Source organism: Heteronotia binoei, unplaced genomic scaffold (genome assembly GCF_032191835.1).
Source record: "Heteronotia binoei isolate CCM8104 ecotype False Entrance Well unplaced genomic scaffold, APGP_CSIRO_Hbin_v1 ptg000714l, whole genome shotgun sequence".
Classification (NCBI taxonomy): Eukaryota; Metazoa; Chordata; class Lepidosauria; order Squamata; family Gekkonidae; genus Heteronotia; species Heteronotia binoei.
The window spans coordinates 46,141-60,000 of NW_026800076.1; the positions used below are offsets into that span (position 1 = coordinate 46,141).

The following is a 13,860-nucleotide window of genomic DNA, read 5'->3' on the forward strand; positions in this document are numbered from 1 at the left end:
TGTTCTGCTTGTGTCTTTTAAGATCTCTGCGTGAAAATACTGAAGGAAGACAAAAACTGCCCAAGCTCTGGTCAGCTAGTGAAATGGTACGTGCCTTGCAATTTTTTAATGGTGCCTAGGGCCCCTTAAATGTTTCTGGTAGCTCTGAGCCTTGTGTAGACAGGGGAGGGTGATCTAAAAGTCCAATCACATGTATCCTGAAATAAAAAGCAAATTATACTTATTATGCAAACATGAATCCAATTGCCAAGCCCATTACAAAGAATGGTCAAGACAGTGTGCGTTTGCAATAAAAAAGGCCAAACGCTATGCTGGGAATTATTAGGAAGGGAATTGAAAACAAATCAGCCAGTATCATAATGCCCCTGTATAAATCGACGGTGCCGTCTCATTTGGAGTACTGTGTGCAGTTCTGGTCGCCGCACCTCAAAAAGGATATTATAGCATTGGAGAAAGTCCAGAAAAGGGCAACTAGAATGATTAAACGGCTGGAGCACTTTCCCTATGAAGAAAGGTTGAAACGCTTGGGACTCTTTAGCTTGGAGAAACGTTGACTGCGGGGTGACATGATAGAGGTTTACAAAATTATGCATGGGATGGAGAAAGTAGAGAAAGAAGTACTTTTCTCCCTTTCTCACAATACAAGAACTCGTGGGCATTCGATGAAATTGCTGAGCAGTTGGGTTAGAAAGGATAAAAGGAAGTACTTCTTCACCCACAGGAGGTGGTGGCGGCCACAAGCATGGCCACCTTCAAGAGGGGTTTAGATAAAAATATGGAGCACAGGTCCATCAGTGGCTATTAGCCGCAGTGTGTGTGTATATATAATTTTTTTTGCCACTGTGTGACACAGAGTGTTGGACTGGATGGGCCATTGGCCTGATCCAACATGGCTTCTCTTATGTTCTTATGTTCTAAATAATAATGCTAACAATCACGTTCCATGAATAAGAACATTCCATGAATGGATGCTGATGAGTGTTTTGGTCTTAAAATTAAGTCCAGAAATTTGCATGAGGCAGCAATTGTCAGGCTGAGCCTGCGATGATTTCTTTCTTTCTTCTTAACTATGTTAATAGATCCAAGCGGGCAGCCGTGTTGGTCTGAAGCAGTTGAACAAAGCAGGAGTCAAGTGGCACCTTTAAGACCAACCCATTTTTATTTAGAACGTAAGCTTTCGTGTGCTTTTAAGCATCGGACGAGGAATCCAGCACAGGGAGCAAAGCCAAACATAGCTGAGCAGAGCCGCACATAGCTCTCCAGGGGAACTGATCTCCATAGTCTCTTAGAATCATAACTGATCTTCAGAGATCTCCAAGCCCCACCTGCCTACCAGCTCTGTACGGCTCTGCTCAACTCTGTATGGCTTTGCTCACTGTGCTGGATTCCTCGTCTGATGAAGTGTGGTTAAGAGCACATGAAAGCTGACGTTCTAAATAAAAACGGGTTGGTCTTAAAGGTGAACTTGACTCCTGCTTTGTTTAACTATGTTAAGTTTTGTTTCTTGAGTGCTTGCCTGTAACTATATGTTATTAAGTGCGTGCAGGAGGGAGATGGAAGGCAGAAACCTCGTTACCCACATATCATTGTCGTAACAATCTTGGAAACTTTATGGAAGGTTGTAGTGTATCATTTTGGCAGATCGCTTGTTCTATATGTTTTATTATTTCACTGTTTTAAATTGTCTAAATTGATGTATTTTTAAAGCCATTGTTGTAAATTGATGTATTTTAAAGCCAAACTTCGTTAGATTTTATATGTTGTGAGCTGCCCTGAACTGCTTTGGCGGGAAGGGCGGGATATAAATTGAAACAAACTGAAACTGAAACCGAAACTTATCTAGTTGTTTGCTTACCCGCCCTGAGCCTTCCTTGGCGGGGATGGACAGGATATAAATCCCATCAATCAATCAATAAAATACATTGTTATAACAATGGGCTAGTTTGGCCTGGAAATGCAACTGCAATCTTGGAGGTGAGAAGCCTTGGGAGATGCCTCATGCCTTGCAGGGTCAATATTATTATTATTATTATTAGTTTATTTATATTCCGCCCATTCCCCCATTGGGGGCTCAGAGCGGAGTACAGCAAAAAGAAATAAAAATCACAACGAAATCATCATAAAACCAATTACAGCATTCCTCAAAGTGCAGCGAGACGACCTGACAGCAAGGTGGTGTAGCACAAAATGGTACCGCAACAGAGCATCACAGTACAGTAGTGCAGCAGGCCAGCGGAGCAGTAGGGGGGAGGCCAACCGATCGATGAATAGATGCCCGCTGCCACATCCAAAGACCTCACGGAACAGCTCCGTTTTGCGGGCCCTACGAAAGGCCGGCTTCGTTCGGCCTCCCAAGATCGGTAGGGCCCGGATCTCCATAGGGAGCTGATTCCACAAGGTTGGGGCCAGGACTTTCTCAGTCCTGGCCCCCGTAGAGGCAAGACGGGCATCTCTTGGGCTGGGGACTATCAGAAGATCTTGGGAGGCCAAACGAAGCAACCTCCAGGGCGTATATGGGAGGTATGTTGAGCCTCTATAGGAACCGCGGCTTTTTTTGAGCAGAAACGCACAGGAACGCAGTTCTGGCAGGCTTCGTGTCAGAGGGTGTGGCTTAATGTTCAAATGAGTCCCTGCTGAGCCTTTTCTTTAAAAAGCCTGTGTGAAACAATGGTGGTGTCAGGGGGTGTGGCCTAATATGCAGATGAGTTCCATCTGGATTCCCCCCCCACACACACACACAAAAGGCCCTCATGGAAACCAACAAATGCAGGGGGTGGGCCTAGTGTTAGCACCCATGTTTTGATGTGTATCATTGTAGCCTCTTTGCCTATTGAGTTTTTCCTGGCAATGGCTTTCTAGCAGAAAGTTATGTCTTGTATCTGACTTTAATAAATCCTAAGCATATTCATATGAGCATGGATTTGTGGAGTCAATGACTGGCAGGACCTTACAGCAATAGTGCTTTCTTTTTACAGGATGTTAGGATGCTACGACGCACTGCAGAAAAGATATGTAAGTTGGATACAGTATTTTTTTCTACAATGAGCCCCTGTGAACATAGACCAAGGGTGGCCAAAGTGCGGCTTGGGAGCTGAGCCACATGTGGCTCTTTCACACATATTGTGTGCCTCCAGAAGTCCCCACCACCCCGTCGGCTGACTTGGAGAAGGCATTTCTCTCTTTAAATTACTTCTCCAAGCCAAGCCAGCCAGCGGCTTAAAGATTGCATTTAAAGTTGCTTTCTTTCCACCTCTCCCTCCCTCCATTTCCCTTTCCTCCCTCCCTGCCTCCCTCCTTCCTGTGTTGTGGCTCGCAAACATCTGACATTTATTCTATGTGGATCTTCTGTTAATCAAGTTTGGCCCTCCTGACATAGACTAAGCCGGGGGTGTACTTGTTAAAGACAGTAAACAATACCTTTATTTTCTAATTATGTTTTTAATTTTCTTTATTTTAATCAGCTCAGGTTGATCGTCTTAGCGGTAAGTTTTTAAAAGAGAATGTCATCTATCAAAACAAATCAGTATTGATTCTGCCATATTTTACTATGAGTTGTCCTAATTATATTATTCATCTTTACGCACAGGTCTACACCAATCTGGAGGACCCTCAGGTATGTGTAAGATAATGTTGCATTCATAGATTTTTTAATTACACACCCTTCGTATTGGATTGAAACATACACTAAAACTTTTATGAAGACGTGCGTAAGAACATAAGAAGATCCCTGCTGGATCAGACCAGAGGTCCCTCTAGTCCAGGATACTGTCTCACACCGTGGCTAGAAGTTACTAATTTAATTTAATTTAATTTTTCAATTTATACCGCGCCCTACTATGGAGGTCCAACAACAGGGGAGAGAGGCCGAGACCTTCCCCTGACGTTACCTCTGACACAGGTGTTCAGAGGTTTATTGCCTCTGAACATGGAGGTTCCTTTCAGTCACCGTAGCTAGTAACCACTGATAGACCTTGCTTTGCCTAACCTGCCTATTCCCCTTTTAACGCTGTCTATGCCTGGGTCCATCACTACATCCTCTGGCAATAGGGCTGCCAAGCCCCCGGTCCGGGTGGGAGATTCCACATTGGACCTGCGGGGTGAACCTCCCCCTGCGTCGCTGGCGCAATGTTGTCACCCGGAAGTGATGTCATCAAAATGGCGGCACCCGTGCAGGGCCGCTCTAGGCTTTTCTGGGGAAACTCTATAGTTTTCCCAGACGTTCTAGCCATTTGGGAGGTAAAACTCTATGGTACCAATAGGCACCATAGAGTTTTAACCTCCCAAATAGCTAGAGTGTCCAGGAAAACCATCGAGTTTTCCCGGAAACATCTAGAGCAACCCCGCACGGGCTGCACCATTTTTGATGACGTCACTTCCTGGTGATGTCATCTCATTGTGTGCATCGCACATGTGACTGGAAGGGCTGTCCTATAGAGGATGGTGTGGAATTCTGTGGCCCCAGAAGGTAGGAGCAGAACTAATGGGTTGAAATTAAACCAAAAGATTTTCTGGCTTAACATTAGGAAGAACTTCCTGACAGTTAGAGCAGTTCCTCAGTGGAACAGGCTTCCTCCTCGGGAGGTGGTGGGCTCTCCTTCCTTGGAGGTTTTTCAGCAGAGGCTAGATGACCTTCAGACAGCAATGAGGATCCTGTGAATTTAGGAGGAGGTGTTTGTGAGAGTTTCCTGCATTGTGCAGAGGATTGGACTAGATGACCCTGGAGGTCTCTTCCAACTCTAGGATTCTATGATTCCTTGGGGGTTTCTAAACAGAGGCTTAGATGTCCATCTGACAGCAATGAGGATCCTGTGAATTTAGGGGGAGGTGTTTGTGGGTTTCCTGCATGGTGCAGGGGGTTGGACTAGATGACCCTGGAGGTCCCTTCCAACTCTAGGATTCCTGACCATGAGAGCGGTTCCTCAGTGGAACAGGCTTCCTCCTTGGGAGGTGGTGGGCTCTCCTTCCTTGGAGGTTTTTCAACAGAGGCTAGATGGCCATCTGACAGCAATGAGGATCCTGTGAATTTAGGGGGAGGTGTTTGTGAGTTTCCTGCATTGTGCAGGGGGTTGGACTAGATGACCCTGGAGGTCCCTTCCAAATCTGTGATTCTATGAACTTCCTGACCATTAGAGTGGTTCCTCAGTGGAACAGGCTTCCTCAGGAGGTTGTGGGCTCTCCTTCCTTGGAGGTTTTTCAACAGAGGCTAGATGGCCATCTGACAGCGAAGAAGATCCTGTGAATTTAGGGGGAAGTGTTTGTGAGTTTCCTGCCTTGTGCAAGGGGTTGGACTAGAGGACCCTGGAGGTCCCAACTCTATGATTTTATATGCAATGTACAAGTTTATTTATTTATTTCGGTGGCTTTCTCTTCCGCCCTTTCCCATAAGGGCTCAGGGCAGATTCCAACACATCACACAATTAAAACCAACAGTACATCCACAGATAAATAAAACAATTAAACAGTTAAGACATTTTAAAAGTTAAAATTTAAGAGAGTTGAGCCAATAGCTCCATTTAAGTGCAAATCAAGGCAGTGTGGAAAAAGTAGACACCTAACCTAGGTGTCCAGAAATGCCAGTTACGTCGGCCCGATCTCCTCCAGTCCAGATGGTATTCCCTGTTCAGATGGTAGTCAGTGTCAGTGTGGGGAGACCAGTTAGATGGTGTGACTTATTAAGGACGCCCGCCTGGCGGAACAGCTCCATCTTACAGGCCCTCCAGAATGGTAACAATCTGGGAGGGCCCGAATCTCCAGAGGGAGCTGATTCCACCAGGTTGGGGCCAGGGCTGAAAAAGCCTTGGCCCTGGTCGGAGCGAGGCGGACGTCCTTTGGGCCAGGGGTGGTCAGAAGATGTTGGGAGGCCGAGTGCAACAACCTCCGGGGCTCATATGGGAAGAGGTGGTCCCTCAGGTATGCTGGTCCCAGGCCGCGCAAGGCTTTAAACGTCAGTACTAACATCTTGAAGTGGATCCGGTACTCATTTGGTAGCCAGTGCAGAAAGTTTTTGCTTTCTCAGACCTTTTGCCTCCCTGGGAATACCATCACTTTGTTAATTGCTCGTAAGAAAGGAATCTTAATGCAGAAGTCGGTATGTTCCATTAACATCTTGCTGTTCTCTTTACTTGGGATCAAGCAGACCACAGTCTTCTGACCCAGACCTGCGTTCCGCAACACACACAGTGATAAAGTAACCAGCCACAAGGTGTCACCATGGATCTATGTGATGCGATAATATTAAAAAGCATTAATTTCGGAACCTCGAATAACCAAATCATCAGTGCTTGAATCCAGAGTCTCGTGTTCTCCTGTTTGCATGGGATTATTCCATGCGGTTTATCCAAGGATCCGTCTTCGGCATGGAAGAGAATGTGAAAGCAGAGTTTCCCTGTCGGTCAAGTGAATTGTTCAGGCAACCATTAAAGCAGATGGCTAGCTCAGGGGTGGCCAAAGTGTGACTCTTTCACACGTATTGTGTGGCTCTTGAAACCCCCACCACCCTGTCAGCCAGCTTGGAGAAGACATTTGTCTCTTTAAATCACTTCACCAAGCCAGTCAGCAGCTTGGAGAATGCATTTAAAGAGTTATTTTCTTTCTACCTCTCCCTCCGCCCCATCTATTTATTTTCTTTCTCTCTTTCTTTCTTTCTTTCTTTCTTTCTTTCTTTCTTTCTTTCTTTCTTTCTTTCTTTCTTTCTTTCTTTCTTTCTTTCTTTCCTCCTTCCCTCCCTCCCTCCCTCCCTCCCTTCCTTCCTTCCTTCCTTCCTTCCTTCCTTCCTTCCTTCCTTCCTTCCTTCCTTCCTTCCTTCCTTCCTTCCTTCTCTCAAACATCTTGCATTTACATCTTGAAGTTCTGAAACATCTGATGTTTATTCTATGTGGCTCTTATGCTAAGCAAGTTTGGCCACTACTGGGCTAGCTTGAGTTGTAAATCTATGCTCGAGCAGACTGGTAGCAACCATCCCAGATTGGCTGTCCTGAGGTCCCAGCCCAGTGCTTGCAGTGTTAATTGCTTGTTCAGCCAACATTTAAAGACAAAGGGTTCGTTCAGGTTCAATCCATTCCAATAACAGCAGTGCATTTTTCTCCCAGCACAAGGGGATTTCCTGTACCATAAGAGACTCGGCAGAATGGACACTCAGCCGGCAACCCATTTAAAAAACACACCTTTGATATTATTTCTTGGACATCACAAAATAAAACCTTTGTTTTGCATTCTTTTGGAATTTCCTAACGTTCATATTAGTTACATCACTACTTTTGTGTTTTGTGCTTTGTGTTTAGACAATTACAGAATGCTACCAGTTTAAATTCAAGTACACCGACAAAGGACCAGAGATGGATTTTGTAAGGTATGTCCTCTCGTTTTTTTCTACGGTCACTCGGCAGTTTAGGAGACATTTCTCTAGCCGCCTCTTCCGGTAAGACTGAAGTGAAAAATGTGTTCTTTGCTTCTAGGAATGGAGTGTTAACACAGCCCTATTCACCAAGGGAACATTACTAGTCTCCTTTTTGTGGTGATATCGTACATGTTCAGCAACACTCTGAATTGCTCTAGCTGCATTTTAAGAGAAGGCATAATAGAAGCAGTAGAGGAAACGCTATCAAATATTTCTGTGGATGCTAAGAGTCTAACAGCCCTCAGAAACGTATACCTACGGATTTCCTTTGCAAATGTGGGGGGGAATTGTCCATGAACATATGAACATATGAAGCTGCCTTATACTGAATCAGACCCTCCTGGGTCCATCAAAGTCAGTATTGTCTACTCAGACTGGCAGCGGCTCTCCAGGGTCTCAAGCTAAGGTTTTTCACACCTATTTGCCTGGACCCTTTTAGTTGGAGATGCCGGGGATTTAAATACTTTTAAAGACCAAGGAAGCTCTTTTCTTAGCGAATGTCAGCGCTGTTTCTTTTTCTACTGGGATTTGTCTCAGGACATAGGGAGGAGTCATGGCTCAGTGGCAGAGCATCTGCTTGGCATGAATGTCCCAGATTCAACCCCAGCCATTTCCAGTTAGAAAGACCAGGCAGTAGGTGCTTGCAATACGGTGTGTCAGAGACCCTGGAGAGCTGCTGCCAATCTGATTAGACAATACTGACCACAATGGAGAAAGAAGAGGAAGAAGAAGAATTGCAGATTTATACCCCGCCCTTCTTTCTGAATCTGAGAGACTCAGAGCAGCTTACAATCTCCTTTATCTTCCTCCCCCACAACAGACACCCTGTGATGTGAGTGGGGCTGAGAGGGCTCTCACAGCAGTTGCCCTTTCAAGGACAACCTCTGCCAGAGCTATGGCTAACCCAAGGCTATTCCAGCAGGTGCAAGTGGGGACTCAAACCCGGTACTCCAGATAAGAGTCTCTGTACTTCACCACTACACCAAACTGGCTCTCTTCAGTATCTGCTTCAGTGTAAGGCAGCTTTATATATATTCACGTGTGTTCAAGAATAGCAGATACCTGGTCCCAGATTAAATAAAGCTCCTTTGCTAGGGGTTGTACCTGGAAAGTCAGTGCCTTGCTTTCTGCATATCTTCTATTGGTTTTTTTTACAGTTGTCCTTACCTTTCCCTGAAGCTTTGCTAGGGATTGGGGTTTTTTGTTTGTTTGTTTTTGCTTATGTAGGCCATCTTGGTTTCTAGGATGTCTATGTGAAACATCAGATTAACATTTTCTGAGAGAACATCCACACTTGGAGAGCCAGTTTGGAGTAGCGTTTAAGTCTGTGGATTCTTATCTCGGAGAACTAGGTTTGATTCCCCACTCCTCCTAGGGTTGCCAAGTCCAATTAAAGAAATATCTGGGGACTTTGGGGGTGGAGCCAGGAGACTTTGGGGGTGGAGCCAGGAGACATTAAGGGTGGAGCCAAGATCAAGGCTGTGACAAGCATAATTGAACTCAAAAGGAGTTCTGGCCATCACATTTAAAGGGACGGCACACCTTTTCAATTCCTTCCTTCCATAGGAAATAATGAAGGATAGGGGCACCTTCTTTTGGGGTTCATAGAATTGGACCCCCTGGTCTAATCTTTTTGAAACCTGGGGGATATTTTGAGGACAGGCACTATATGCTATACGGAAAATTTGGTGCCTCTACCCCAAAAAACAGCCCCCCAGAGCCCCAGATACCCGCGGATCAATTCTCCATTATTTTCTATGGGAATAATAGAGTTCCCAGCACACATTTCCCGCCCCCCCACCCGCTTTCTGGCGACCCTGAAGCGGAGGGAGGGCCTCCAAACCGGCGGATCCCTTGCCCCCACCTGGGGATTGGCAACCCTAACTCCTCCCCTTGCAGCTGCTGATGTGACCTTGAGTTAGCCACAAGGTCCTCAAAACTGTTCTGCTCAAGAGCAGTTATGGGAGAGCTCTCTCAGCTCCACCTACCTCACAGGATGTCTGTTGTGGGGAGCGGAGGTAGGGCTGCCAAAGTCCCAGGCCAGGTGGGGGTTCTCCCGCCCTGGAGGTTCCCAACTCGCTGGCCCACATCAGGCTGGTGGGGGGATCCTCCCCTGACGGCGCCGGAGCGATGACATTACGCAGAAGTGACATCATCATGCCAGCAATGTCACGCGTCAGCCCCTCTAGGAGAATCCGGGAGAACTCTGGTTTTCCTGGACACTCTAGCAATTTGGGAGGAAAACTCTATGGTACCATAGATGCTGTGGGAGACGGCCGCAGGGAACTTGGCGACTCTAAGGGGAGGAGAAGGGAAAGAAGAAGAAGATGAAGATATTGGATTTATATCCCGCCCTCCACTCCGAAGAGTCTCAGAGCGGCTCACAATCTCTTTTACCTTCCTCCCCCACAACAGACACCCTGTGAGGTGGGTGGGGCTGGAGAGGGCTCTCCCAGCAGCTGCCCTTTCAAGGACAACTCCTATGAGAGCTCTGGCTGACCCAAGGCCATTCCAGCTGGTGCAAGTGGAGGAGTGGGGAATCAAACCTGGTTCTCCCAGATAAGAGAGCTCTGGCTGACCCAAGGCCATTCCAGCAGCTGCAAGTGGAGGAGTGGGGAATCAAACCCGGTTCTCCCAGATAGGAGAGCTCTGGCTGACCCAAGGCCATGCTAGCAGGTGCAAGTGGAGGATTGGGGAATCAAACCCGGTTCTCCCAGATAAGAGAGCTCTGGCTGACCCAAGGCCATTCCAGCAGGTGCAAGTGGAGGAGTGGGGAATCAAACCCGGTTCTCCCAGATAAGAGAGCTCTGGCTGACCCAAGGCCATGCTAGCAGGTGCAAGTGGAGGATTGGGGAATCAAACCCGGTTCCCCCAGATAAGAGAGCTCTGGCTGACCCAAGGCCATTCCAGCAGCTGCAAGTGGAGGAGTGGGGAATCAAGCCCGGTTCTCCAGGATAAGAGAGCTCTGGCTGACCCAAGGCCATTCCAGCAGCTGCAAGTGGAGGAATGGGGAATCAAACCCGGTTCTCCAGGATAAGAGAGCTCTGGCTGACCCAAGGCCATTCCAGCTGGTGCAAGTGGAGGAGTGGGGAATCAAACCCGGTTCTCCCAGATAAGAGAGCTCTGGCTGACCCAAGGCCATGCTAGCAGGTGCAAGTGGAGGAGTGGGGAATCAAACCCGGTTCTCCCAGATAAGAGTCCGCGCACTTAACCGCTACACCAAACTGGCTCTCCTAGGAAAGGAGATAGTAAGCTGCTCTGAAACTCCTTTGGGCAGTAAAGGGTGGGGTATCAATCCAATCTCTTCTCTTCTCTCTAGTGCAAATAGGAGAACGTTACCTGGATGGAGCAAACTCAGTGGACAGAGCTTAGGGTGTGTGGGTAATCAGTTCCACCTGGGGTTGCCAACAACCTGGAAGAAAAAGTGTCCAAACCCTCCCCCCTTAATAGAGGCTTTATGGGATGTTATTTAAGAACATAAGAGTCTTGCTGGATCAGACCAGTGAAGCTCCATCTAGTCCAGCATCCCGTCTCAGGCAGTGGCCAACCAGTGGACAGCCTACAACAGGGCAGTGAGGCTGAGGCCTTCCCCTGAGAAGAATATAGGAAGAGCCCTGCTGGATCAGGCCTATAGTTCTTCTAGTCCCGCCTCCTGTCTCACAAAGCGGCCCACCAATTCATCTCGAGGGCCAACAACAGGGCAGAGAGGTCGAGGCCTGCCCATGACGTTCCCTTCTGGCACTGGGATTCAGGCTGAATGCCACTAAGTTACCTCCATTCTGTGAAAAGCTTCAATTGCACCTTTCCACACATTAAGCCTCCATTAAAGGGGAAGAACACTTTCCCTCTAGGTTGTTGGCCACCCTGGCTTCCACCTCTTTACAGGGGGAGGCAGCTGCCGTTGCTGCGCATGACGTAAGAGAAGCCATGTTGGATCAGGCCAATGGCCCATCCAGTACAACACTCTGTATCACACAGTGGCCAATATATATATACGCACTGTGAATAATAGCCACTGATGGACCTCTGCTCCATATTTTTATCCAATCCCCTCTTGAAGCTGGCTATGCTTGCAGCCGCCACCACCTCCTGTGGCAGTGAATTCCACATGTTAATCACCCTTTGGGTGAAGAAGGACTTCCTTTTATCCGTTTTAACCTGTCTGCTCAGCAATTTCATCGAATGCCCACGAGTTCTTGTATTGTGAGAAAGGGAGAAAGGGACTTCTTTCTCTACTTTCTCCATCCTGTGCATAATCTTGTAAGCCTCTCTCGTGTTACCCCACAGTTGACGTTTCTCCAAGAGCCCCAAGCGTTTTAACCTTTCTTATAGGGAAAGTGTTCCAAACCTTTAATCATTCTAGTTGCCCTTTTCTGGACTTTCCCCAATGCTATAATATCCTTTTTGAGGTGCAGCGACCATCAATGGATGTTTTGTGCTTTTCTAGTAAACATCAGGGGGACAATTCCACCATCACGTGCGCAGATACAAAGAAAGCAAGCATCCTGCTGCTAAGGAAGATTTATGTTCTGATGCAAAATTTGGGCCCGCTGCCTGATAATGTCTGTCTGACAATGAAACTCTTCTATTACGATGAAGGTATAATTCCAAGTCTCAATTCTGTTGTATTTATTTATTTATTTTATCCCACTTACATCCCCCCCCCCCCCCCCGCCAAAGTGGGCTCAGGGAGGCTCACACAGACTTGCTTGTGCATGATTCTAGTACAGCATTAAAACCATAAAACAGAGAATAAAATAGACATAAAGTACATAATAGGCTTCCCAATCCCCAGGTCCCAGCGGGGGATCCCCCGGGTTTACAGGCTTCCCCCCTCCCCCAGCCAGCTGGTCGGTGGGGGAAGCCCCGCCCCCACAGCCATTATGCACCTCCAGGAACGATTCCCATAGGGAATGATGGGGAATTGATCCGTGGGTATCGGGGGCTCTGGGGGGGCTGTTTTTTGAGGTAGAGGTGCCAAATTTTCAGCATAGCATCTAGTGCCTCTCCCCAAAATACCCCCCAAGTTTCAAAAAGATTGGACCAGGGGGTCCAATTCTACGAGCCCCAAAAGGAGGTGACCCTATCCTTCATTATTTTCTATGGAAGGAAGGCATTTTAAAAGGTGTGCTGTCCCTTTAAATGTGATGGCCAGAACTCCCTTGGAGTTCAATTCTGCTTGTCACACCCTTGCTCCTGGCTCCGCCCCAATATCTCCTGGCCCCACCCCCAAAGTCTCCTGGCCCCACCCCCAAAGTCCCCAGATATTTCTTGAATTGGACTTGGCAACCCTAGTACATAATGTTTCAGTGGCACGAGCTCACATTTCCCAATTTTATAGTTCTCTGCATAGCAGATCTTAAGTTATCCTCTCTGCAACTGCTATACAGCAATTTGCTGCTGGTGGTTCACATGTTGCTATAAACTGTCGTGGCCAACAGACTAGTTCCCAAATGCCTGGCAGAAGAGTGCCATCTTACAGGCCCTGCGGAACTGTATGAGCTCTCGCAGGGCCCTGACTTCTTCCGGCAACTCGTTCCACCAGCTTGGGGCCACTACAGAGAAGGCCCTGGCTCTAGTTGACATGAGCCCGGCCTCCTTAGGGCCGGGGATTGGAAGTAGATTTTGTGATCCAAACCGAAGTGCTCTTTGGGGAACGTGTGGGGAAAGGCGGTCCCTCACGTATGCAGGTCCCTGGCCATATAGGGCCTTAAAGGTAAGTAGGGTTGCCAATCCCCAGGTGGGGGCAGGGGATCCCCTGGTTTGGAGACCCTCCCCCCGCTTCAGGGTCATCAGAAAGCGGGAGGAGGGGAGGGAAATGTCTGCTGGGAACTGGGATTTATTCCCATAGAAAATCATGGAGAATTGATCCGCGGGTATCTGGGGCTCTGGGCGGGCTGTTGTTTGAGGTAGAGGCACCAAATGTTCAGTATAGCATCTAGTGTCTCTCCCCGAAATACCCCCCAAGTTTCAAAAAGATTGGACCAGGGGGTCCAATTCTATGAGCCCCAAAAGAAGGTGCCCCTATCCTTCATTATTTCCTATGGAAGGAAGACATTTACAAAGGTGTACAGTCCCTTTAAATGTGATGTCCAGAACTCCCTTGGAGTTCAATCATGCTTGCCACACCCTTGTTCCTGGCTCCGCCCCGATGTCTCCTGGCTCCACCCCCAAAGTCTCCTGGCTCCACCCCCAAAGTCCCCAGATATTTCTTGAATTGGACTTGGTAACCCTATGGGGGACCCGCGAATTTGCGGCTTCCTCCCCCGCTCTCCAAAAATCCGGGGGGGGGGGTAGGGTTGCCAAGTCCAATTCAAGAAATATCTGGGGACTTTGGGGGTGGAGCCAGGAGACTTTGGGGGCGGAGCCAGGAGCAAGGCTGTGACAAGCATAAATGAACTCCAAGGGAGTTCTGGGCCATCACATTTAAAGGGACTGCACACCTTTTAAATGCCTTCCCTCCA

General features: G+C 47.7%; 1 protein-coding gene across 1 annotated transcript in view; it reads left to right on the top strand.

The window, feature by feature from the left end:
• The window catches only part of LOC132590778 (HORMA domain-containing protein 1-like), a 37,409-nt gene that overhangs the window by 3,650 nt on the left and 19,899 nt on the right, over positions 1 to 13,860 (top strand). The window contains exons 3-8 of the mRNA XM_060263699.1: positions 23 to 86; positions 2,976 to 3,012; positions 3,462 to 3,482; positions 3,587 to 3,613; positions 7,281 to 7,348; positions 11,844 to 11,995. Of these exons, the coding sequence (XP_060119682.1) occupies positions 23 to 86; positions 2,976 to 3,012; positions 3,462 to 3,482; positions 3,587 to 3,613; positions 7,281 to 7,348; positions 11,844 to 11,995 (369 nt within the window). The remainder of the gene's footprint in view (positions 1 to 22; positions 87 to 2,975; positions 3,013 to 3,461; positions 3,483 to 3,586; positions 3,614 to 7,280; positions 7,349 to 11,843; positions 11,996 to 13,860) is intronic.